This window comes from Pipistrellus kuhlii, unplaced genomic scaffold (genome assembly GCF_014108245.1).
Source record: "Pipistrellus kuhlii isolate mPipKuh1 unplaced genomic scaffold, mPipKuh1.p scaffold_m20_p_12, whole genome shotgun sequence".
Lineage (NCBI taxonomy): Eukaryota > Metazoa > Chordata > Mammalia > Chiroptera > Vespertilionidae > Pipistrellus > Pipistrellus kuhlii.
The window spans coordinates 8,425,635-8,452,710 of record NW_023425427.1 but is presented as its reverse complement, the minus strand read 5'-3'; the positions used below and the strand labels follow the sequence as shown (position 1 = coordinate 8,452,710).

General features: G+C 46.1%; 1 protein-coding gene across 6 annotated transcripts in view; it reads right to left on the bottom strand.

Moving 5' to 3' along the window:
• The window catches only part of EPB41L4B (erythrocyte membrane protein band 4.1 like 4B), a 113,136-nt gene that overhangs the window by 19,094 nt on the left and 66,966 nt on the right, over positions 1 to 27,076 (bottom strand). For 4 of the 6 annotated variants that reach the window (XM_036433082.2, XM_036433079.2, XM_036433080.2 and 1 more), the window contains 6 exons: positions 26,642 to 26,706; positions 11,058 to 11,287; positions 8,398 to 8,516; positions 2,788 to 2,913; positions 1,892 to 1,959; positions 493 to 591 (listed from right to left, as the gene is read on the bottom strand). In XM_036433082.2, coding sequence (XP_036288975.1) covers positions 493 to 591; positions 1,892 to 1,959; positions 2,788 to 2,913; positions 8,398 to 8,516; positions 11,058 to 11,287; positions 26,642 to 26,706 — 707 coding nt within the window. Of the gene's footprint in view, positions 1 to 492; positions 592 to 1,891; positions 1,960 to 2,787; positions 2,914 to 8,397; positions 8,517 to 11,057; positions 11,288 to 23,134; positions 24,809 to 26,641; positions 26,707 to 27,076 lie in introns of those variants that run through there. The other 2 variants (XM_036433081.2, XM_036433084.2) reach the window with 2 other exon arrangements.

Below are 27,076 nucleotides of genomic sequence, written 5' to 3'. Positions count from 1 at the left end.
AACTGGGAGACAATAAATGCAGATTGTTTTGTTATTGTTGTTTTGTTTTTTTAAATATATTTTTGTTGATTTCAGAGAGGAAGCAAGAGGGAGAAAGAGATAGAGGCATCAATGATGAGAGAGAATCATTGATCGGCTGCCTCCTGCATGCCTCCTATTGGGGATTGAGCCTAAAACCCAGGCATGTGCCCTGATGAGGAATCGAATCCTGACCTCCTGTTCCACAGGTCGACACTCAATCACTGAGCCACACCGGCCAGGTAGATTGTTTTAATTAAGCCATTAAGTTTTGTAGTAATTTGTTCACAGCATTTTATAATGAACATAGATGCCAACTCTGTAGTGTTTTCAGGGAGAAAGGTCTGTTCTTGTTATGACCTAAATTGGAAATGAACTCTGTAGGTCTGATGTGAAGGGCTAAGAAGCATTCGTGACTGAACATTTAGTATCACCCTTGTTGTAACATCCGGAAAACTTGCAGTAAGAACTCACAAACTGTATTGCCTTGTTAACTTCCTCACTCGGGGAGGCTTGATTTCCGGCTTTTCCACTCCTGGCTGGGCCGTTTCCACACGTATAGGAATAGGACTTCTAGAGACAGACAAAAACAACAACCCACACACAGAATAACGTGGTTGCCAGAGAAGAGGGGGTTGGGGGATGTGAAAAGGTGAGGGGGATTTAGAGGCACAAACTTCCAGTTATAAAATAAGTCATGGGGATGCAGTGTCTACCATAGGCAATGGAGTGAATAATATCATAGTAACTTTGTCCAGTGTGGTTACTAGACTAGCATGGTGATAACTTCATAAGGTATATACAGTAAATGTCAAATCACTATGCTGCACACCTGAAACTAATAGAGTATGGTATGTAACTAAAATGTTAAAAGAAATAAATAAACAAACTAAAGCAAAGCAGAACAACCCCCAACAAAAAACATGGGATGGCCTTGTTTTGGTGATAGGGGGATTACTTTCTGTTCATTTATACCTTAATAAAAACAATAGTTAAGAGATTTGTTTTTTCTCCTCTCCACTCTACCAATTAAATATAATTTTTAAGAAAATGCCACAGAAAATCCAAAAACAAAAAACAAAAGATATGCTAAGAAAAGAAATATAGCAAGTAGGAACTGAATGTAATTGGGGTACCACATAAAATGTCCCTGCCCAAAACACCCCCCCCCCCAATATCAGGGTTTGATGCATTACCAAGTTTTACTAGTAAAATGAATAAAGAGATACCTGTGGGTAACTGATTTTTACTTACTTCCAAGTAATCTTGTAGCCATGTTATTTTAAACACTCCAGAATATATATATATATATTTAAAGATAAAGAACCGTAAAGTAATTAATGTGAAAGATGCATAATCAGAATGCCTTTAAGACTTGTTGTAAAACATTTTAATTCAAATGCATATATAAAAATGGTAAAAGTTAAATTCCACTTTTACCTTTCCTCAATACAATATGCCAGATAACCAATAGGCCCCACTCAAAACAGCACTTTTAGGAGAAAGCTTTCAGGCATTTTTGTAAGTGGTCAGGTCTGGATCGCATCCTGAGAGCAAAGTGGAGTCTCTAAGGGACTGTAAGCAGGGGAACGACAAGGTCAGATCTCTACACTTAAGAAGCAACTCGAAGTGATTTCTCTGTCAGCACCGCAGGTAGCAATATTAAAACTGGGGATAAGCAGCATTTTTGAGGCTCAAATGAAGTTGTGTAAGCCAGTATTTTCCTTTTCTTCCTATCTCGCCAGGCTCCCATTCACCCAGTTTTCTTCTTCCTCTCTGATTCTATTAGCAAAACCCTCATGAGTAATGTGTTCAGGGTCATGTTGATGATACCAAGAATATTGTCTTCCCATTCAAACGAGAAGCAACAGACCTTACATTAGCGTCCTGAAGACTGGATTTCTTAGTGATATTTACAAACGTTGATTCCTCTTTCCCAACCTGTGGAAGAAAACAGGCAGGTGAGTCAAAACTGAATATCTCAGCATGCGAACCTGTTCTCATGTCTCCTACACTCGAAGGATTATAGACACGTGAAGGTGGACTGAGGAGATAGTTCATCAAGTACTCAGTCAATAACAAATATCCTCTGGCATTTATGTAAGCTAACAACAACAACAAAAACATGTCTTCTTGAGTCCTTTCCCATCATGGGGATTAACACTTCATCATTCAGAAGCAATCAATGCTTGCGTATTGAGCACCTGCTATGCGCCAGCTCATGCTTGAATGAGACAGGGATGGTGTGAGAAATGCCAAACCCACAGTTGAACCCCCACCTTGCGTTTTAGATCAGGAATAACAATCAGCTCTATAACCACGCAGCACTTAACAGCTCCTAAAGGATTTGGGAATCTGTCCTTTCACATAAACATAACCGCCTGGGAGGAACCGTGTCAGATGCTGTGGATAGAAGCCTTGTCCCCCTCTCTCTGGTGAGGCCCGCCAAGAACAGTGGGGGAGGAAAGACACCCCCAGACGGCCAGGCCAGCTGAACGCACGCTGGAAGGCAATGGGAGATGCAGCGGTCTGCGGGCCTCATACCCATCTCGACCTACGGAGCTGGCCGATTCACTTAGTACCCGGTGAATACCTGTATGCCAGTTAATGACTCCTTATATTAAAATCTCTCTGCACATGTCAGGTGTGGCTCCTGTCTCTCCTGGCTGGACCATGACCGACACAGGGCCCTAGAGTACCTCACTCTTCTCTCGGGCCTGGAGGAACTTCTGTCATGTGAAATCAAAGGGACGCATGCGCTCCACACACCTGAGCGCTCACTCGGGAAGCATTCTCCAGCTGGGCTTTCAAAATGTTGCACTTCACGTGATCAGCCACAGGGGAAGGCAAGAGCGGGGTCTGAAGAGTCTTCTCAGAAACTTTTTTTTCTTCAACCTGTGAGGAGCCAAAATGCCACAGTTTGGGTATCAACCTTTCCTTTAATCATAACAGCAAACAACACAGACTTAAACATATAAAAACGTGTATCACCAAATCCTTATGTTTGTAACCAGCGCTTTTACTATGTGCAGAGAATTCACAAGCCCTTGTTCTCATTCTCAAGTGCAGTAGGGAGAGGATGCGTTAGGGAGCACATCAGCCAGAGGACAGGGTGAGCCCTGGCTGGGTGGCTTAGTTGGTTAGACTCATCCCCATACACCAAGGTTGCAGGTTTGATCCCTGTATGGGTCATGGCCTAGTATGGGTCATGGTCCTAGAAGACAATGAGAAAACAATGAATTGCCAAATAAGTGGAACAAAATAGATGTTTCTATCCCCCCGCCCCCCACCATCTCATCCTCTCTTTGTCCTCTTTCTCTCTCTCTCTCAAGCCAATAAATAAAAATTAAAAATAAGAATAAGATGGGATGAAGGTTCAAAGAGAGGAGGTTCTTTGAGAGCCCTGTAGCTACACCACGAGGCAGGTCCAGGATTCACTCTTTGAGTTTCCTATACCTCAGTGCAGTGCTATTTCCCCCATAACTGCTACCTCTTACATATAAGGATTCAATTCTGTGGCTTGTTGGGCCAAAGGAAAGAGTATAAAATATTCATTGGTACGTTTTCAATAAATCTTGATGAAAAACGTGGTTCACAATGAGAAATTTGTAACTATGCTACCTCACTGTAGAATGTCTCAGACTTCTTCCATAACTTACTATGTCTGTCATCTCCCATGAATTAACTGAACATGCACCTATAATTAATATGATCTAGTTAAATTGGATTACCTCGGAACTACCTAGTTTAAGTAGGTGTCCTAAGCAATAATATCTGAGATCATGGGCTAGGTGACTATTATATTTATTATAATAGGCAGTATGATAGTTATATCACTGTTAAAAATACTTATGTATATCATCTTGGATGGCATACATATGACACGCAGGGAAGTCATGTCTTATTGTTAACTATGCCTATTGTGGTCATTGCATATTCCCCTGAGCACATAGCACGTGCTCAACAAACAACTGCTGAAGAAGGTTATAATGACATAGAGTTATTACTAGAAGAGACATACTTAATAAGAAAGTTATAAGAACATATGATTGCTAAAAGCCCATTTAGTGATATCAGGACATAATGTGGCTTGTCAGTCACAATGGACCAGCTAAGAACAAAATGTTCTAAAGACCTCAAATTCGGCAAGTTCCAAAATTAATCTCACTCACTAACTCAAAAGTCCTATGGAACATTATGAAATCCCCAAAGGAATTATTGTGCAACTGGCTGGCTGACATCCTTTAGTGAAGAAAAGAGGGCAGAGGAAAGAATGTCTCCGTGGGACCTCCAAACGCACAGAGGAGCATTTGGTAGACTAAGCAGAACTCAGCAATCTCACATAATAGCAAGATGAGCAGAGACAGAAGACCTGGATTTGAATCTCAGCTTTTTTCCTTACTAGCCCCATAAACAAAAGCTGCTGCTGCTGCTGCTGCTGCTGATGATGATGATAACAAAAAGAAAAAGGTAACATTTACCAAGAGCTTATAATGGGCAAGGCCCTGACCAAGCATTTCTTTTGTATATCTTAGTGAATTTTCTTATTTAACCATCATATAGATAGATACCAACACTATCCCCATTTTATAGATGAGAAGAAAAAAGAAAGTAAGTCACTTGCTCAAGGTTACACAGTAAGTTCCAAGAAAAGCAAAGATTCACACCCAGAATTAGGTGACCCCCAAGGCTGGGGCCCTGACCACTCAATTACACCGGCTCTCCTTAACTCTCTGAGTCTCAGTTTCTTTCTTCATAAGGTTATTATGAGGATCAAGTGATAAAATAAGATATGAATGGCACTTGCATGGTGGATTCTTTGGTTAGAAAAAATATATAACTAAAAAAGAACATCAGACATAACATGAATGATCTTAAGCCATCAAGTTGGATATAAAGAAAACTGACTCATTTGGAATCATTATCCTAAGAGACTTAGCAGTTTCCAAGCAAGCAAATGAAGTTACTTATGTATTTTGAAAGATGCGATTTACAGTATACCTTTAGGATGATGCATCCTGTGTTTCTAAATCCTGTTAGATGAATTGTTTACTGCCAGAATGGTGTCTTCCCTGGTGTGCAAAGGGTTACCTTTTAAATTGGATTTACTTTGGGGGAATGATATGCTGGGAAACAGAAATTAAATTGGTTCCAAAGCCCAGCTGAGGTTTTTGACAATTGCTTAAGGGGACATAGTTATACTCAAAGTCGTGACCAAAGACCTACTTTAAAAAAAATTGAATGCTGCTAAAATAAGAAAAGAATGAGGGCCCGGCATTGATTTTTCCCCCCCTTGAATTTGGTAATTCTTTTTAGACATAAAATTCAAGCTAGCTTGTTTCTGTTTGATCTGGACAAAGCAAGAGCTACTGTTCAGCTCTAATTTGTCTCAGGCAGAGGCCAATATAAATTTTGGAAAATCGGAGTATCACTATGTGAACATGTTTGAGTTGCATAGGCGTCTTCAGGGGAGATAAGCATCTGGATTGCAAAAGGACTGTATCCCAGCCTGGAGGATGGCTCTGAGAATGCTGTGCTTTCTCTTCTGCAAGATCAGAATTTGTATTTTACATTCAATTTGAACTGTGAAAAGATGATTTATTGTTGGATATAGAAATACAGACTTCAAAAACATACACAGGAATGACACTTGGACTTTATCATTAGAAAGGGTCCATCTGTTTGGGGATGGCAATAGAGATAAAGAGATAATCAGGGGCACTTTAAATTATTGACATGGATTGTTTACACATTTGAAATCTCATGAGATTTAACGTCCTGTGATAATTTTAGGTACTACTTTGGAACTGAGCAAAAAAAATGTCTTCTCACCATTAAATCAAGAACAGGTACTTCTCCAAACCTTAGAAGAATCAGAAGATTCTTGATTATTGAGGCTGGAAAAAACGTTAAGAGTCGCCGAAACCACTGGTCCCAATTGTGGTATCATATAAGTTGTAAGGTCTGTTGCAAGGAATGCTTTATTAATGATAGTGTGAAGTAATAATATACTTTGCTTATGTGATAGGACAAAGCCAAGGTTATATGACATCATTCGAGCCTGCCTGCTTTCTTCAAGCAGGAGAGGAAAGAGAGGCATTATATATAGTTTGAGCTTCGGGGAATAACTTAATAACTCACAGCTGTCTCAGCTTGCCTTAACCCAGAGCAAGCCACTGTTGTCCATTTCCCACCAATAACTCATATGATGACAAGTTGCATAATGCTTCTGAGTTCCCTGATATTACATGCTATACTTCCTCACAAAACATGTTTGGATTCTGTCAAATGCTGGGTAACCCCCCATGAAAACATTTAATGTGTATAGTGCATCAGAAAGGATGAAAACCAAGAGACAGAAAAGGACAAGTCTAGAGGGCACATGATGCATTGGACTGACTTCCCAGCACCTGGTACGGGCCTGCTCAATATAGAGCTGCTGCTTGAATGAATGAGTGTGGCATCCCACAGGAGAAATTTTTTCCAGCTGGCCAACAGGTACAAAGAAAAGAGGCCCAGCCAGTTGAGGATCCACCTATGTACCAGGAGGTCACTGTTTGGTTCCGGGTCAGGCAGCCAATCAATAATTCTCTGTCATCAGTGATGCTTCCATCTCTCTCTCCCTCTCCCTTCCTCTCTGAAATCAATATATATATACAATATATATATATATATATATATATATATATATATATATATATATATATATATATATATAAAGAAAAGAAAGGTGGATGGGGTGGGGGAGGGCCTTGAGGTTGGGATTCCATTAAAGAACAGAAGGACTTCAGACTGACCTTGTGTGTGTGTGTGTGTGGGGGGGGTGAATGCAAGGGACTGAGGGTCTTCGGAGAAGCTCTAAAGTCTACCGTAGACTGGAGGGCTGACTAGGGTGGAGGAACAGCCTAGACAGGAGGTATAATCTTCCCAGGCTCACTAGCAAAGGGGGGCTTCCCGAGTCAGATCTTCCAAATTCTTATTATTCCTTCGTATAAAAGAGCAAAGCTAAGCATCAGAGTGGAAGAAAAGACCCAGGAGTGACAAAGACTATTCCTTTGGGGACTTTAAAAAAGTAAAATATTCTGACAAAAGCAGCTCTCAACTGGGGGCGATTTGACCTTTCAGGGGGTATTAGGCAAAGTCTGGAGGCGATTTAGTCTCAACCCCTGAATGGGGGTATAATTGGCATCTGGTGGGTCAAGGCCAGAGATTCTGCAAACATCCTACAATACACAGGAAAGCCCCTCTCAACAAAGAAATAACAGCCTCAAATGCCATGAGGACTGGAACTGAGAAGCCTGGGGAGGAAAATAAAGAACCATATCGGGTACAAAGGACAACGGATCAGGCATCGGGCGTGCATAGATTCAGCCCCTGCTGTGTGACCTTGAGGAAGTGATTTCCCCTCCTCTGGTTTGATGTTGAGAAGGTTGAGCTAAATAATAGATCAAATCCAGCCCTGACAGTCTATAGTCCTAAGATAAAATTAGATTTTTACAAGGCTCTGCAGTTGGATAAGAACAGATCTAACCAAAAGAGAGCTTGGCTTCTGCCCTATCCCTCCTTCAAGCCTCCCCTTCCTTCATCAGCAAATAGTTACTGATCATCTACTATGTGCCAGGAGGAGACAGAAATTGGAGAGAGAAAGGAAGTGGCACGGGCCAAACTTTCCCTCCCTCCCTCCCTCGCCCCCCCCCCCCCAAAAAGATTCATATGTTGAAGCCCTGACCCCCAATGTGATAATATTTGGAGATGTCATTTGGGAATTAACTAGATTTAGATGAGGTCATGAGGTGAAGACTTCATGTTGGGATGAGTGGCTTTATAAGAAGAGGGAGAGAAAAATATTACTTTTTTTTTCTTTTTCCTTTTTTTTCTGGCAAATGGGGACACAGTAAGAAGGTGACCTTCTGCAAACCAGGAAGAGAGCCCTCACCAGGAAACAAATCAGCCAGTCCCTTAATCTTGGACTCCCTAGCCTTCAGAACTGTGAGAATTAATGACTGTTGCTAAGACACCTGGTCTAAGGTGTTTTGTTATAGCAGCATGAGCAGACTAATACAGAGGGGTAAAAATGGAAAGAGCAGAGAGAGGACCTCTTGCCTGTAGATCCTTCCATTAGAGGAGGGAGAGACCACTAATAGATCCAGCCTGCTGGCCTCAGCACTGAGGGCAATGCCTCAGTCAGTAAGTCACCCTAAAAAAGGATGTAGGAGAAGGTTTGCTCCGCAGACACGCTGAGCAGAAACACCAGGAAAGCCTGAGGACAAACCCCTCCAAGCCAAAGGCACCGGGTTTACGAGGTGGGCCAGGCTCATGACCAGAGGTTTGACGTGAACCCCAGGTCCATGCTCATCGCCTGGTTCTGGTCCTCGGTACCTTATTGATGTTGATGTGCAGAGCAGGCCAGGGTCCAGGGGCCTTCACAGTGTCCAGTTCCAGCTTCTTGAGATGGGTGGCTGCCTCGTTGAACAGGGCAGGAGCTCCTGGAGTCAGTTCTATAAGAGACAAAAGGGAACCAATGAGGAAAAGCCAGGGGGTAAAAGACGCTTCCGGAGCCCCACTGCCAGCACCTTCCCTGCCTGCCTCCTCCTCCCGCACCTGCATCTCTTGAACACCGGTTGGTGGAGTGTGAGAACATCTAAGGTCAAGGTTTCAAGGCCTAACTCCCTCATCCATGAGCTGGGTGGCCTGGGTGAATCACATGACCTCTCTGAGCCTTTGTGCCATTTTACATTGAAAATAAAGTTATTTACCTTTCAAAACTGTTATAAACATGAAATGAGGTCCTTCCTGTACAAATGCTTTATTAATGAGAAAGCACTATGCAAATTGGAAAGATTAGTGTTCAGGCTAACAGGCATATATGGATGTGCTCTTAAAAACCAGGTTATAATTCTAACATCAAATTCATTGATTTCTATTTCTCTCCTACTTTGGATTAGTTCCACCACCCCTCCCACTAGCTAAGTATTTTCCCATTGACACATGACATTAAATATATGATATTCATTACATACTAAAACTTGTGCCAAGTGTTCTTTGCCATTGAGATGTGGGGAGCTGGAATAGAGAGAAGAATGAGGCAGTGCATGTGCAGACAGCGCCAAACTAGAATAATAAGAGGCTATTTTCATTGCTATAGGAGTGAGAGAGAAGGCACTCTGAAGCCAGGAATCAGAGAGGGGTGTGAGAGATGCTTTCACTGAGGACATTGGAGCTAGTTCCTGGAGGATGTGTAGAAGTTCACCAGGGCAGAGGAAAGCAGGTGCGCAGACCTGAGCTGGGAGGCAGCACAGTGGTGGTGAGAGCAGAGTAGTGGCTAGAGCATAGGGAGCAGAGGGAAGGCTGAAGACCTCGGCAGGGGTCAGGTTGGGAAGGTCTGTGTGTGGCCACGCTTAGATGTATGGGCTTTATTGCAGGACAGGCATTTGGTCAGAGATGCCTGGTGAGAGCTCCCACTTCGGCAGCTGCCACCTGGAGAACACACTAGAGGAGGTGCCCTGTCAGGGGCTGTTACAGTTACCCAGACACTGAAAGATGAGCCAGGGCCTAGGGCAGTGGTTCTCAACCTTTCTAATGCCACGACTCTTTCATACAGTTCCTCATGTTGTGGTGACCCCCAACCATAAAATTATTTTCGTTGCTACTTCGTAACTGTAATTTTGCTACTGTTAATGAATTGTAATGCAAATATCTGTGTTTTCCGATGGTCTTGGGCTCTACAGCAGCGGTTCTCACAGGTTGAGAACTGGTAGCAGAATAGCTTATATTTACATTATGATTCATTAACAGTAGCAATGTTACAGTTTTCAAGTAGCAACGAAAATAATTTTATGGTTGGGGGTCACCACAACTTGAGGAACTGTATTAAAGGGTCGTGGCATTAGAAAGGTTGAGAGTCATTGGCTTAGGGCAGGGTGGATAGGGATGATGGGAGAGAGTTCTGAATCTTCAACACCAAGGGAATGACGAGTTCCCATTCCCGGCTTAGCCACCCCAGAATTGTTCTCTGTGGTCAACGAGTGAAGGCACAATGGCTCTTTCTTTTCACCAGCTCACAGACTCCCAAAATGTCAGTGCTGGGAGGTTCCTTGGCCATCCATGTAGACACCCTTCACCCCATTTCACAGATGAGAAAATTGGGGATCCAAGAGGAGATCTAGCTCACTAGTGAGCCTGGGAATTGCCACCTCTTGCCTCTTGCCTCTACCTCAGTGCTTTTTCCAACCATATATGATAGAGAATCAGTTCTTCCACAGACCAACTCTTAGATAAAATGTAATAAAAGTGAGTTCTAGAAAAATAACAGACATACAAAATCCAACCCCACATTTTTAAAGCTTTAACAGATGTAAAATCACACTGTTAAGTTGCTAGAAATGTTTCTAATGGCTTACTCCCCATTTCCATAACTTCCCTCCCCGGGGCCTGAGGTCACCTTGCTCTCAGAAGCGAGATTTTCAGAAAGGGGCTAGAATGGGTTTTCCCGAAATTAAGAAAGCAGAGATTCTAGCCGCCTCACTCCCCTCTTTCTCTTTCCGTCGCTTTGAGCCAGTGCTGGAGATGGCGAAAGCAAAGATTGGCTAAGGCAGTGGTCGGCAAAATGCGGCTCGTGAGCCACATGCAGCTCTTTGGCCCCTTGAGTGTGGCTCTTCCACAAAATACCATGGCCTGGGCGAGTCTATTTTGAAGAAGTGGTGTTAGAAGTTTAAGTTTAAAAAATCTGGCTCTCAAAAGAAATTTCAATCGTTGTAATGTTGATATTTGGCTCTGTTGGCTACTGAGTTTGGACCACTGTGCTAAGGCATGAGCAGGAGGAGAGAGGATTGTTACCTTGTAATGAAATCAGCTTCCTGGTAAACCATACTCCCTATGTTGCTCTTACCTAATTGCTCAAGGCCCAGGCCCAGTAACCCAGCGCTGAAGTTACCTTCTCCACATTGTACCTGCAGGATCTGTTTTGAGGATGAATGGAAGCCAGCCATGCCCTATAGCTTCTTTCCCACCACCCCACCTGGTTTCCGACCCCTACTCACTTGTAAGGGATTTGCTGCTGGAGTTTGGGGACCTCAGCGGCCCCTCCTTGTTCTCCAGGGTCAGGGAGAGGCCATAGTTTGGGTGGTGCTGGTGCTGGTGCTGGTGCTGGTGGTGGTGGTGGTGGTGGTGCCTCCCCGAAGCTTTGGTAGGGAATGGCGTGCCCCCGTTCTCCTCGATGCCGAAGGGTAGCCGGTCCGAGCTGCTGAGCCCTGGGGAAGGGAGCGGGTAGCTGTGGAGGGTGTCAAAGTCAGTATTTAGAGAAGCAAAACGCCTTGATGTTCCTGTGCGTACTTTAAAAGAAGTTCTCAAAGCATGAGGAAAACAAGAGAAAGCAGGTCAACAAACATCCACAGGGCCACTGTAGAACAGGACAGAAGGGCAACGCTGCTCTCTAAGAAAAAGCAGAACGTGGGGGCATCTGTATGCATCGGAGACTCCAACCTTAACAAAATGCTTAACTTCTTTGAAATGAAATAATTTCTGTTAAAAAAAAGATATATTCTCTAAACAGGAAGGAAGAAATGACAAACAATGACAAAAAAACCAATTGTCAACTGTCGCATAACACGATCATAATGACAAACTAGAAGTCTTAGAGTCCCTCTCCCTTCCTCCCCATCAGCCTCACCGTGCAGAAAGCACCTGTTAATGTTACTGCTGTGATACCTTTTTAAAAATATATATTTTGTTGATTTTTTTTTTACAGAGAGAGGAAGGGAGATGGAGAGTTAGAAACATGATGAAAGAAAATCATTGATCAGCTGCCTCCTGCACACCTCCTACTGGGGATGTGCCCGCAACCAAGGTACATGCCCTTGACTGGAATCAAACCTGGGACCTTTCAGTCCGTAGGCTGACGCTCCATCACTGAGCCAAACCAGTCAGGGCAACATCTTTTAATTCCAATGGTTCCTCTTGCTTCCTACCAATATACATTGCCTGATTGAAGCCTATGTCATCTCCCACTTAGATTGCCTCAAACACAGATTCCTAACAGCCCTCCACGCCTCTCCTCTCTCCGATCCACCCTGGCTGCCCCCTGGAGGCCTTGCTCAGGACAGTCTCACATCGTGTGCATGCGTGGAAGAATGTGGAAGACGGGGTGACTTTGGCCTCTGGGTAGGTGGGGGGGAGTCACAGACCAGCCTCACTTCTCCAATGATATCCACCTTCCCCATCGAGGCAACAAAGCAGGCAGCAACAAGCACACGGAGTTGTTGTTGAAACACCTGGGTTCCCATCTTAGTTCTGCCCCAACCTTGGGAGGAGCTGGGGACAGTCGTTCTGAGCTTCAACTTTCTCCCTGGGACAGGAAGTTGGTGAGGCGATTGCTGGCATCTCCTTGGGATAGCTTACTGCACACTCACTGTGTGCAGGGTGACCCTTTGCCTGCCCCCGACACCTGCCAGCTCCATAGCGGGAGGGCGGGAGGCAGGAACAGCCCCCACAGCAGCACACGTGCTCTCAACACCTTTCAGAGGAGCCCTCTGGGGGCAAACCGGCTCCTCGTTCCTTTGAGCCCAAAGTGGGGACAACTCCGTATGCCTCACCAGAACTAAAGCAGCAGGGAGACGCTGGCAAAGATCTCAGTAGAGCTGCTCCCCATGGACGGGCCTCCGAAGGGTGGCAGGCGGGGGGGGGGAACCATTTATTCTTTCAGTCCTCAGGCAAGTGGACACAGCCAGGGATCCTGGAGCCTTAGGCAGCCTCGACTGCTTACCCGGGGGCTACACAAATACGTCATGTTCTGTGTGCCAAGGACGAGAAAAAACATTTGGCAGCACCGCCACTCGCCCCTACTGCAGCCCATTCGCCCGGAACTGTGGCTCTCCAACGGGGACTCTCAGAAGAATCTGCGCAAACACCGTGTTTCTGCAGCAGGTGGTGTCAGCCAGCACCTACCCCGGCCCCCCCCCCCCCCCCCCCCCTGACAGAACACTAGAACAGTAACCATGCTCTCCAAACGCTCACAGAAAAAAACACCCAATGCTCAGCTTTTCTGAGTGCCCAGCACTGTGCCACCTATTAATGCATTTAACCTCCCAACAATCATTTGAAGGAGGGACAGGTATTATTTTCTCTATTTTATAGGTAACAGAAAGGAAGGAGATCTCTGGCTCAGTTGGTTGGAGCGTCATCCCCTGCACCAAAAGGTTGCAGATTAAATTCTCAGTCAGGGTGCATAGCTAGGTTGCAGGGTCAATCCTTAGTGTCTCTCTCTCTCTCTCTCTCTCTTTCTCTCCCTCGCTCCCTCCCTCCTCCCTTCCTTTCTCTAAAAAAATCAATAAACATATTCTTAGGTGAGAATTAAAAAAAAAAAAGAGAGAGAGAGAGAGATTAGTTGACTTTCCTAAGGCCACACAGCTAGTAAGTGGCAAAGCTGGGATTTGAACCCAAGAGACCTGACTGGAGAGGCCTGCGCTCTCCCAAGTGCTCAGAGGCACGGCACTGCCACGTGGACAGAAGCAGCAGCATCCTGACGTGACGAGAACGCTGGCTGGCACTTAGCTTTGGTTTGACTGCCACTTAGCTGTGTGACCCGAGGTGACTCATTTCACTTATCTGGGCCCCAGACACCGCATATTTGGACTAACATTTATTAAGCATTTATATGCCAGGAACTACAGCTCAATGAAATAATTTGATCTCTGCCGTGTCCCGCTCAGAGCGAGGGCAAGGTGCATGTGGTCGTTATGGTTTCCGGACACCTGTCACTTGTTTCAATTTTTATCTGGTGGAGACTAAACAGAACGGGCCATTAGACCAACATATTGCTACAAGCTCTTATTAGATTCAGCAGCAGTAAGTAGAAAGTATATTTGAAAACAGCACTTTTTCCATAATGCGTTTGAGAAGAAAATTGGGCAGGCATCTTAGAAATATGACACATTACAAATGTTAGGTCTATTAATTAGGGATGATTTCTTACAGCAACTTAGTGGTCCTATTTATTTATTTTTTTAAAGAGCAACTAGAGAGGAAAGATGCCCTACCTCATTCCCCCCCACCCCCCGTCTGAAAAGGTCAAAATGACATTTTTAGGGCATGGTTTAGATGTCTTTATCTAGACTGCTAATTGGCAAAAGAGAACTTTTCCAATGTGTATGTCTTTGAAGACATTTTCCTAGCACGCAACATAGCACTACGTCTGGTGTTCACACAGGTGATGTCTGAATCCTTACAGGCTGGGAACTCTTCTTTTGATTAGTCAGTCAGCTCCCTGGGCCAACGACGGCCTCTTCTCAGCGCCCATTCCTGAGCCGGTTATGGTACCGGCACAGTGTAGATACAGAGTACATATTTATTGAATGAATGTCCCCATGCATTCAATTTTAATTCTCCCTGGCTAATTTATCAAGTGTCTACTCATAAACGCTTCACCTGGCTCACCAATCCCCCAGGTTTCCTTCCCGTTACATTCTAGTCTTTGCAAAACTGCAAAGTAAAATGTTCCACATCTTCTTTAAAAATATATATATTTTATTGATTTTTTTACGGAGAGGAAAGGAGAGGGATAGAGAGCTAGAAACATCGATGAGAGAGAAACATCAACCAGCTGCCTCCTGCACACCCCCCATCGGGGATGTTCCTGAAACCAAGTTACATGCCCTTGACCGGAATAGAACCTGGGACCCTTCAGTTCACAGACCGACAGACACTCTATCTACTGAGCCAAACCAGTTTCAGCAAAATGTTCCACGTCTTCAGGAGCAACGAGAGCCTTTACGGTCCCGTGGTAACTGAGCGTCCTGCGTGAGCCAGACGGGATGTACACCTCTGCCTCGAAGTCCGGAGTTTTCCTTTGGCGAAACTGCCATCCAATGGTTTCAATGAACGGCCGTCCACAGTGAGCAGGCCTTGAACACTTGCTGCTGGAAAATCCATGTTACCTTGATAACATTCTTGCTCATTTCCACAGGGGCTTTCTGATTGTGCATGAGGCACCGAGAAGCCAGGAGGAAAGGCTCTCCAAGTTCGTGGTGAGGTCTAGGGTTTTCACCATTCCAGATCGATTTCAGCATCGGAGTCCAAAGAATAAATATTTTATGAGTTCATTTTTGCCCTGAGGCTTATGACTAAGATTTCATTCACTCTGTTCTCTGCCTTGAAAAAAATACGGACACAGATAGAGTTGTTTTCCTTTACGGCATTCACTTCCCATCAATCTAACGGTGCTTTCCCTTCTTGATTTATTACAGATTTTTTTGGGGGGGAGGGGTTCTTATTTTTCATCTCAATGCCCACTCTGTGCCTTAAATGAAGATTTTTTTTCCCCCAAGTTAACAGCATTAACTTGCCCCTAGCCACTGCTTTAAATGCATCCCACACAGTATCATACGGGAGCCCTCAAGGAACAGGGAGGGGAAAAAAAGTAATCATTTCCATTAAGTGCAGCTTCTCGTGTATAAAATAACGTTTCAAGAGCCAGTCCTTTATCATCCCTTGCATTTTGAAAGAGCTATGGCAGACTCGGGCACAAGATGAGAGTGTTCTTTTTCCACCCTGCAGACACGACCTAACTCATCCAAACGAGTGGAAGTATCATTCATTCCAGAAAGATCCTCAGGTTCAACGCATAAATTGTATGCTCTGTGAAGGGCAGGTTTTAGACATCCTAATGGCACAGGATACCAGGATGAGCAGGAGTGGGAGCTGAACGCTGGGTTCGTGTTTTTGAGGTGAGCCGGAGGGATAATCTATTTCGGTTTTCACGAATGCTTAAAAACCTCATCAAAGGCTCCCTCTCTGCTCCCCAATTCTGGCAGGTTTTCCAGAACCTTCTGTTACAACCATCCTGCAAGCCTCGGAAGCCGTATTTTAAGGGCTTGTTTAATTGCCTTTAATATAGGTACAAGGTCCATTATGCAGCCCCGGATGGTGCTGGTGGGGCCGTAGGCACAGCAACCCCTCTTGCTCTGGAGGTCTCAGCGGCAGAAAGTGGATGCTGAAGCCATTCCGGTTCAGCTGGGGATGATTAGGTAGGTTTCTGCGGGTTTCTTACAACATGCCTACGGGATGTTCCTCTCATTATCCTAACCCCCTTTTTAGTGGATTGTCGAGACGACAGCCCTTCTGGTGTTTTAACTTCTGCAGCCTTTCCTCCAATAATGCCACTGCCGAGTCTTGGGACATGGCTGTGCTTTTATATCTGACACATTAGAATTTGAATTGCAGCTAAAAGAAAACTCGTCCTTCCCTGGTCAAAGGCACCAGGGAAATTCATAGTGTCGAGGTGGGTATTTAAGAAGTCGGGGTGGAAAGTTCTCAATAAGCTCCCAAAAGAAAAGGAATCAGGGATGTTAGAAATCAATTCCTTCATCCTGGCTATTTTGATGCTGCCCACATTCTATCTCCATGGCCTGGTAACCCACTGATGGTTACCTAAACTTCCAGAAAGCTGCTTTTGAAAAATGTCTGGTAGCCCTAGCTGGTTTGTTCAGTGGACAGAATGTTGGCCTGCAGACTGAAGGGTCCTGGGTTCAATTCTGGTCAAGGGCACATGCCTACATTGCAGGTGTAGTCCCCAGTAGGGGGCGTGCAGGAGACAGCCAATCAATGATTCTGTCCCATCACTGGTGTTTCTTTTCTTTCTTTTTTTTTTATTTCAGAGAGGAAGAGAGAGAGGAAGAGAGAGAGAGAGAGAGAGAGAGAGAGAGAGAGAGAGAGAGAGAGAGAGAGAGAGAAACATCAATGATGAAAGAGAATCATTTATTGGTTGCCTCCTGCACACCCCCTACTGGGGATCAAGCCCACAACCCAGGCACGTGCCCTTGGCTGGAATTGAACCTGGGACCCTTCAGTTCCCAGGCCAATGCTCTATCTACTGAGCAAAACCAGCCAGAGCTCATCATTGATGTTTCTATATCTCTCCCTCTCCCTTCCTCTCTGAAATAAAAAAGAAAAAGGTCTGGTGAATATCAACTTTTCCTAGCCTTCCCTTTTTTCACTGTTAAAAAGGCTAAGGTGACATCATTAATTCCACTTCATCAAGATTCTTTCATAAAGATCAGGACTCAAGGATAGAGATTCTAGACAGTTCAGAGAAAACAAGCAACCAATGGCCTTCAGGAAGAGGAAGGGGGTGCAACCTTGCTTCTAGAGAAATGCGATTAACGCAGATATTGCGGTTTTTACCCATCAGACTAACAAAGGTTCAAAAAGTCAGCTAAGGCTAGGAACTTGCTTGCTGCGGGGTCACAGAAGCCCTGTCAAATCGCTGGGGCGGGGGCGGCATAATCAGGGAGAATATCTCTGGAGGGAAATTTCATGAGACAATCTCCAAGTTAAATATGCACAGACCTTTTGACCCAAGTCTCTACCTGTAGGGAATTCAGTCTACAGATAGATTTGTTCAAGTGCATAAATCAGAATGTACAGGGATGGCAGCAAAATTGTAATTTCGGAGACTCAAGGCACCCTAAATGCCCATCGATATTGGTTAAGTGAGCACATGTGCTTTCTACCCAGAATTGCTCCAGATTGACAGGAAGAAAGGCTGCCTCTGGGAAGAACTAGGGAACCAGGGAATAAGAGGGCGGAGAGGAAAAGTAACTTTCGGCTGTCTTTGCTTGAATTTTCACCACTGTCTGTATTAACTACTAAAAATAGTTAAAAGCACAGCAGTTCCCATTAGTACTTTCTACTTCGTCTCCAAATAGCTAACCGGCTCCTCCGCTTTGTATAAGGTGAAGTCCCAAGTCGGGCAGGTTGGGAACTGGGTGGACGCTTTTCAATTCCCCAAAGTTCTGAGTCCCAATTGTACCCGCAGAACGGATTCTCAGTGGTCTCACCAGGGCCTCCCTGCCCCCCGACTCCCACCCCGCCGATCCTGCCATGTGAAGGTGGGAAAGCACTGTCTGCATCCTGCCTTGAATTCTCAGACAGAAATACCACTTTGCTTTTAATCCCCTCTCAAAAGACCCCCATGGTGTTTCTGCTCTGAGCCTGTTAGCGTTTCATAGACATGTCTTTATGTATTGTGTTAACCTTCTTCCATCGCTTTCCCTTTGGAACCAAGCACCCCTGTCCGTTGCTAAACTTAGACTGTACATCGCAACCTATCCACCCAGGGAGATACCATTCCTTGAGCTACTTTGAGTCTCCTTGCCCTATTTCTTACCACATGGACTGCTAAGGCCTTAAATCTAAAAACAAAACAAAACCAACAAAACAAAACAAAACAAAACAAAACAAAAAAATAGCCCACTGAAAATTGCTAACAGATAGTATCAACCACTGTGCAAAGCACACCACACATGTACATGTCATTGAATTCCCCTAAACAGATAGATATTGTTAAATTCCCATTTATTTTTAAACATATTTTGATTGAGATCATAAAGGAAGGGAGAGGGAGAGACAGAAACATTCATATGAGAATCATTGATCAGCCACCTCCTGCACACCCCACACTGAAGATCTAGCCCAAACCCTGGGCATATGTTCTGATGAGGAATTGAACCGTGACCTCCAGGTTCATAGGTTGAAGTTCAACCACTGAGTCAAGCCAGCTGAGCTAGATTCCCTTGTAGATGAGGAAAATGAGGGGAAGAAGAAACTGGGCCAAGGGAGGGCACAGTTGGGATTCAAACCACTTGAGATGCCCAAGGGTCCACACTTCACTTGTCATAGAACAAAAGCAGACCTCCACAACGGAGTCCACAGTCCGCTCATCAGCTCGCCGTGTCCTGTCATTTTGCTCCTGCAAACTTCCACCTGTTTCCCCTCATGGTCCTGGACCCTGCCCTGGGTTGTGAGACTGGGTGTGCGTCCGTTGTTGGAGGTCCCTAGCCCTTTGCATCCGGAGGAGAGCAGAACAGCGACATAGACACAGTTAGGTAGACTTGGGGGAGGGAGGTCGTAATGAAATTAAAGGCATAAGAGAACCACTGGAATTCTCACAGTCTTCTGCTACACCGTCAACCTAGAGATGTGCAAAACCATAGTGAGCAGAAAGATCCAGCTGCTGGCAAAGATGCCCACTTTTTTTTAAAATTATATTTATTTTATTCAGAACCACCCCAGATGAATCTTACCTTTTATACCAAAATTATAATTAAAATGAAAAAGTATGCTTTCCTGTCCTATTGATTGTCCTATGTGGCCTATATTTCAAAACTGATAGATACACATGAACTTTCCTACCTTGTTAAAAACAATAATCCCAATGTAAATTGGTCTCTTTTCAAAAGCTGTGATGTGGCAGGAAAACAGAAGACTTGGTCGGGGATTAGGGTAGAAATCTTGATGTAGTTCAGACGGTTGCAGCATGTGAAGGGAAGAGGGGGAAGGGGGACTCAGCAGGAATCTTCATGCCTTTTGCAGGAAAAATGACGAAAAGTGGAAGCCAACCTAATTTGCCTCAGAAATGCAAAGCCATCTCAGGCTTTAACATTAACTCCAATTCCTGGGATGAGACTCGGTGTCGTATCTCTCATTTCAACCCACCACAAACATCTGAGAACTGTGATGGCCATCCATTTACTTTTAAACATCATGCTACTTAAAAATAAATAAATAAATAAATAAAAACAAAAAAAAGTTGGCCTCTACTTAAAAACAGAGCCATGAAACAAGGGCAAACCTAACCAGATAGGAACGGTGCTTTTCCAAAGTGAGGCCCTGCACCTGTCCACCTGGGATGCCTGTTACAATGGAGGTTCTCAGGTCTCACCCCGACCACTCCATTTGTAGTAAGCTGTCCAAACCATTTGTTGGTTCCTCAATTTTAGGGGAAATAGGACCTATTTGCAGGATTACGGAGGATTTCTTCTTTTGCTGAGGCTCACCTGAATGTCGATTTCACATTTGTTTCACCTTTGAGATGCCCATGGGGATTCTTAGAATGTGCCACCTTTCCTGTACAAAGGGTCTCTCCTGCCCTTAGCAGCCATTTGCTTTTTCTCTATCTCTTCCCCCTTGTGCCTTGTCTTGGCATTTGTTGCCTTCTGTAACAAAATGGCAGAAGCCGAATCATCCTAGGTCTATTTAAGGTATTCAACCTGGTTAATTTTGGAAGATTCGGGCAATTAAGTCAGAGCTAAGTTTGGGAAATATTGATCCAAAGGGATCAATACAGCTGCTCAGGGAGTTCTGTGATGAGCTCAGGTCTTAAAGAGCTCTTAAAAGCTGGAAAGTCAAGAGCAACAAAAAACGATCTATTAGCTGTGTTCAGAGCAGGACCCTGGAGGCGGGACTCATTGACCTGGAAAGATGGTGTGATATTTAACAAGGCAAGAAAAATGAAGGACTCCTGCAATGTCCTTATTCCTTCGTCTTCACTTTAACGAAAATCATTTTCAGTGGAAATGGTAGGCCAAGAGACGAAACAGGCAAGAGAGTTCTGAAGGCCAAGCTAATTACCTGGGATGACTTCAAGACTTCCAGTCCATATGAATTACATCCATTTGGTGACACTGTCAGTTCACTGTTAAGATATTCTGAGGGATCTCAGAGAAATAATGGTGACACAAGACCAGTAAGTACCCGAGTTTCTAAAATGCAAAAAGCGAGCTCCGTTGTGGAATACTGAGCTTGGTTTTGGTGATGGGTAATACTCCAGAAGAAATGACTAGTTTGTGAGCCCTCCAGAAGCAAGCAGCGGATCATCTCAAATGAGTAGTTCATTAAGAAAATAATGCTCCACTTCCGCTCCTGGGAAAGGGGACTGTAGTTGAATGAATGCCTGCATGGGCAGGGCTACCATGTTGCCAGAAGAGTTGGGAGGTTTGAACGGTTCCTAGACATCTGGGTGGGGGATACAGGAAGAGGGGAGGAATGGGGTGATTAGCTCCTTGGCTAAGGTGATGGACAGTGACTAGTCCAATGGCGTACAAGGGGCGTGGATGAGACTTCTGGTGGTCGTGAGTGTAGGGAACTCGTCAAATAGTCTCATGGAGATGGGAATCGATGGGGTCCCAAATGGCAGGATGATTAGCGGTTGGAGGCATCAGAGCAGAGGGGGAGGACACAGGCTTTGGAGTCAGAAATCTGACTTACCACAGACTGGCTGTGAGACCATGTGCAAGCTGCTTGGTTAAACTCTAAGCCGGAGCTTCCCGTGTGTGTGAAAAGGACATCGCCGACCTCAGAGTGGTCAGGGGAATCAAGTGAAGTGACGTACGTAGAGTGCAAAGCACACATGAGGTTGTCAGCGCCTGTATATTACCATAGGTCCATGTCACTCTACCTGGGATCCCAGTATTCTGAACCTGGACTGTTCTCTGCCAGGCAGTGACATTACATCAGTGCCCCTAAGGAAAACACCACAGACACAGTGAACGATATTCAGACGATGAAGCTGAAGCCAGAACATGCATGACGGTCAATGTCCTACTCAAACTGTGACGCCCCACACTGGATACAGCTGTTCAGATACCTTGGGACCAGCTCAGAGATGACATGAATGATCTATTCGCTGGTTCAATGTTTCCTTTAGAGTGAATGTGGGATCATTAATTTGTGGAACAGACATTCCTTGAGCACCTGTTACCCATCAGGCATTGGGGAGCTAAGGTGGAGGTGGCACAAAGTCAGGCTTCAGAGCGTACAGACTCCAGGAGGAGACGCAGAGGCAGTGCCAATACAAAGAGCACCGCTGCTGTGTACGGGGTGGGGGCAGTGGAAGGGAGCACAGTGCAGAGCTGGGGGCAGTCAGGATCCCTGGGAGACTGAGTGGAAACGGGAGTGATGAGCAGGAGCTGAGCAAAGGGGAGGGGAGTGACAGCGTTCTCGGCAGAAGGAACAGTGTTTGCAGAGGCACAGATGGGAGTGACAGCAGGGTATGCTGCATGTCAGGAACTACACGCAGTGTGGAGCTGCAGGAGCTTAAACAGGAGGCTGAGGGATGGGAGCTGTGCTAGCTAGAGCAGAGAGCAGGGGGATTCCACAGAGAAGGCCTTGGGCTTCGTCCCATGGGCGATGGAGAACCCTGGCAGATGTCAAGCCATGAAATGACACCACCAGACTGGTGCTTCAGAAAGCTCTCCCTAGGGGCTGTGAGGAGAAGGCGCTTGTCAGGAGAGATCAGAGTCAGGGAGATCAGGAAGAGCACTTTGCAGCCAGAGGAAAGATCAAGGTCAGTGGCAAGGAGAGAGGGCGGCTGAACAAAATACCGAGGAGGGGGAGCTGAGCAGATTGGGGGGCTGCCTGGATATGCGTGGCGACAGGAGGAGGAGATGCCAATGATATGTAAGTTCTTACCTTGGGTGAAAAAGAGAGAATTGGGGTAAATGGTTTTTCCCCCCTTTTTGGTAAGAGAGGAAAAATGTTAAGTTTTGGCAGGGGGAGTTTGCTGTGTGCTTGGCACATGCAAGTTGAAATGTCAGTCTAGTCCGAGGGAGAGAGAACGGTTTCAGTGTCGGCAGCACCATAAAGTCACCATGGGATGAGAAGACCTAGGCAGATATGACAGTGAGGAGAGCAGCAGGCAGAGGAGAGACTCCTGGGAAAGAGCAATATTTCAGAGAATGACAGGAGACAGGGCTGTTATGAAGACTGAAGAAGTAGTCCCGGGGCCAGAGAATCAGAGTCCGTAGAAGACAAGGGCACAGAGTTCCCAGAAGCTGACTGAGTCACCACCACCACCATCCAATGTGGCGGACAGTGGCCCGCCTAGTTGAGGAATAAACAGTGTCCGCGTGATTTAACCACGAGGAGGCCAGAAGAATGCAGAGTGGTTAGACTTTCTTGGTTGCAGACAACTGAACCCACGCCCATTGCTTTAAGCACAAGGTATTTATTAGATGCATCAGACGGTCCACCATGTCCGGGGGCCACAGACACAGGGCTGGAAGTCATTTTGCCTGGAACAGCAGCTTGTCCTGTGTGTCTGGGACACACACCCGCCCTCACGGCAGGACTGTGATAAGACACCCCCGCCCTGCCACCTGGGAACGGGTCCAGGCTCCTTCCCCACAGCTGCTCCCGGTGAAGACATGCCTTCGCCACTGCCTCCGAGAGCCACTCCCCCCAAGGGCAGCCTCAATCACACTAGCATGAGAGCACATGGTCATGTCCCCTACGTCACCCACAAAGGGTCCTTCTGCACAGCACAAAATGAAGGCCGAGTCACAACGAGCAAGAATAATCTTTATTCCTGGGAAACACATTTGTAAAAACGTTATCAATAAGATTAAAAGCTTCGGAACACATTTATTTGGACGCAGCACAGACACGGAGCATCGGGACATGGGGAGCATCAGGAATACACCTGTAAACAAATGTCTTCGGGGGGGGGGGGTGTGTTTCTACGACACAGATCTCACCGCGCAGGGCGTGCAGCCGGTGCCCTCCTTCTGGAGAGGTCTTTGTGGTAGCCAAAGGAAAATTTTCCAGATCTCAGCAATCAAATTCTCAAGGGACGTCAAGACGTGTTGTTAAAGGCTTGAAATGGGCCGAATTCACAATGACATATATAAAGATGGCACGGGAACTGATTTCACAAAGATACGTACTAAGGAAACGCAGCTCAGGCCCGCCTGCTAAGAAAAATGATGCTTGACTCATGGCTTGAAATGGGGGAAAATAAATATACTGGTACAAATTCTATCCTAGAGGACAACAAATTAATTTCCTGGTTCTACCCAAAGACTGTGCGACACCCCTCCCATCCTGTCTACAGAATGCTTTGGCACAACGTCGTTACAGTCTGAAGCCATGTGCATCTCAGACTGCACGTAGCTTCATAAAAGAGTGACGTCTAGGGTAAAAAAAACCCGACCCTCAAGTTCTGCAAAAATTCCGACAGCATCTACCCTTGATTGTGTCTTCTGCAATCATGCAAGTTAGCAGCACCAATCATTAAGACATTAAAAAATTATTCCTGTTCTCAAGCAGCGAATCCTACCAAAAACGGATGCTATGCAGCTTGTGATTAGTCAAATCTCTAAAGTTCCAAGCGACTACACTGTCCTCGGACCTGAAATTCAGAGTCTCCCTGCCTGCTATAACGTCTACCCAGTTCATACGGTTCATTTAGCTTCTGGACAAGGTGGCCTCTGTGAGAGAAGGGGATGTTGCCATTTTCCTAGGAGGTCATTTGAAGGTGATAGCCTCAGCCTAGAAATATTAAATTTCAATGGGCCATGGAATGTTAGACTTGGAAAGGACCTTGATGACCAATCAGTCCAACCCAGACTTTTCTGATGAGGAAAAGGAGGCCCGGAAGGGGGCAATGGCTTGCCTAAGACCACACAATGGCAGAGGCTGGACCCCAGCTGTCCCCATCCCCACCACATTACGGGTACTCTCTGTTTTCTTCCCACGTTCCCCTGGTTTTATTTGGTCCCACTCATTAAATAACAAAGCGATATCAGGTACACAGCAATACAACACACACAGGCTTTTCGCTCCAGTTTTAAAAATCAGAACATCAGCGTGATTCCTGAGCCTTTACCTACCTTCATTTTATTGAGAATGCAGTCAGACAGTACGTTAGGACTAGCTATGGGGATTGCTTTCCAGTATTTACACGGACACGGAAAACACCGTTCGGGACTATTCCTCAGACACCTTCACAAACGCAGCCGCGCGGCGCCCAGACACCTTTGATGGGATGGAATGCAAACTGGGATGGAGCATGGAAGTGAGATGGCCGGTCCCTCACAGCGCAGTCATGAGTTTATCGCGACACACCACACTCTGCACGCCTCCTAAGTTCTTCTGGTTCTGGTTGTGGACATAATCGAGGTGGCCGTCATCTGCACTGGCCGGCGCTTTCCAAGGCGGCCTGTCATCCTCAAAGGATGGCCTGTGTCGTTTGCAGAGGGAATGGTTAGTGGGGGGATGGGAGGAAGCTCAGGAGAGAGTGAGACAACATGAGCACGAAGGGAATGGGCAGGGTCAACCAAGGACGACAGGCATGGGAATGGCTTGCAGGCGGAAATGGATGGGTTTTCTACCGCAGGTCACCTACCGACTCCCAACAGGGGAGAAAAGCTCTGTCTATGGCTGGGCCCTCATCCCTGCAAGGTCGGTCTGGGGAAAGCCAGGTCAATGTGGAAAGGTCTCATACCAGCCTTCAGTGGACCAGTGGAGAAGATAGAGCAGGGCTAGCTCTGGCTGGTAGGAGACCCCTTTGCTAGGGGACGGACACCTCAGGCCGTTATGGGAATGTGCCCTGTGAAAGCCTTAGGCAGCATTGGCCAAAGGTGTTGGCACTGTGAGCTCTCTTTTCCTGGGATCAGTATCTCAGAGAGCGCCTCTCTAACTCTCTGGAGGGCCTGATAAGACACAAAATGCTGGGCCCCTATCAAAATGCTGGGCCCCACCGGCAGAGATTCTGATCAGCAGGCGTGGGGGCCCACGAATCTGCATTCACAAGCTCCCAGGCGGGCGGGCCACCGAGAGGAGCTTGGTACCAGCCTTCCTCAGAATTACCCCCTGGAATGCTGGGCCAGGGCATGCCTCCGAAGAAAACTAATGTGATACACTCGGCAGCAAGGGGTGTAAAATTCTGTCAAAACAAGGTTATTAAAAACACGATTTCTATAAATCTCTTCTGTTTCTCACGTCTGCAAAATAAACTGCCTTTGCAACCCAGAAACATGGAGAATCATTCCTCCACTGGTCTGACTTACTTTGAAAGTTACACAAGAATCTAGTATTTATGCTAAAACCACACTGCTGTCCTACAGGGTTCCCCCCAGACGTGGTCAGAACTGTCAAGAGCCAGGTTCCCCCGTCTGCCCTGCTCCCGCCAGGTGTGGTTCCATCACTCCGTCCTCGGTGCTTTCTCACAGAGCAGGGCTGCCTCGCCAAGAAATAACCATGCGCACAGAACCCACCAGCTCTGTTTCTAAAAGAGCTTCTTAAGCAGAAACACCCATGAAGCTGATCTTAGAAGGAACATCTGCCCGACCCAGCTGGCGTGAAAACGCTCTGGAGCCTGACTGCACACGCAAGGCTGGTCCCGTGTGGTTGGGAGGGTCGTGGTGGGTCAGGGCCGAGGGGAGCAATTATTGTAAATGCGTCTTAGTGGCGCACAGCTATACCTAGGCACTTCCACACCGCCGGCAGCTGCGTGGCAAAGCTGAGCAGCTGTGGCGGAGACCACAAAGTCGAAAATACCGACTACCTGGCCCTTTATGGAAAAAAGTTCACTGGCCCCTGGGTGTAGAAAAAAGATCCCATGCCAGAAAAATGGGAGCCCTCACTCTACCTTTGAAAAAGAAAAAAAACTGTCCAAAAAAATCCATGACAAAAATCCCCATGCTTTGGTCATATTTTTATAAATGAATTTTAGGACAGGGAAACGTACTTAGACATTTTAAGCAACATTTCTAACACAAACCCAAAATTTCTGAGGTTAGAATGACTTAAACACACACACACACACACACACACACACACACTCAAACAAAAACCCGGCCCAATTCATTTTGGTGTCATAAAGCATAACTTGAGCAAACCCAGCGTCTCGTTGGCTGCCTCTGCTTTGCTCAGTCAGGATTCATCTGGGCCGTGACAGGCCACTCTTCACCGCAACTGCTGATGCAGAACTTTAACTCATGACTCAGGAGAATCTGAACTTTCCTGAGAAACGGACGTGTGCAGGGGCGGCTCTGGGAGCCTGGGCGCTTACCTGACGTTGGGAGAGTGTGGGTGCCACCGCGGCTGGCTGGGGTGGATATTGGGATGATACTGAGGCTGGAAAGAAAACACCAAACGTGATTATTCGGTGACCTTCTGATTTCAATGGTCTTCATTCACGTTCTCTTTTTCCTGGCATCCACCTAAGGGTCTGTGAATGGAAAGGCTATAACCGAACGCCGGCTGGGAGCCGGGGGGTAGAGGAAGTGCAGGGTGGGGAGGGGTGTGGGGACATTTCCCAGGACGATCACATTTCCCGGGGACAAAGGCTGGGGTTGGGAAGCTGCCCGGGAAGAGAGGGGAAGGCATCGGCCTGGAAAGGGTCCCCCCACAGAGGCCACAGTCACCTCTCCCGAGGGAACAAGAGGACAGACGGAAGGTGCCAGAAAGACAGGGAGGGTGGTCGGCAATGCTCAAAAACCATGTT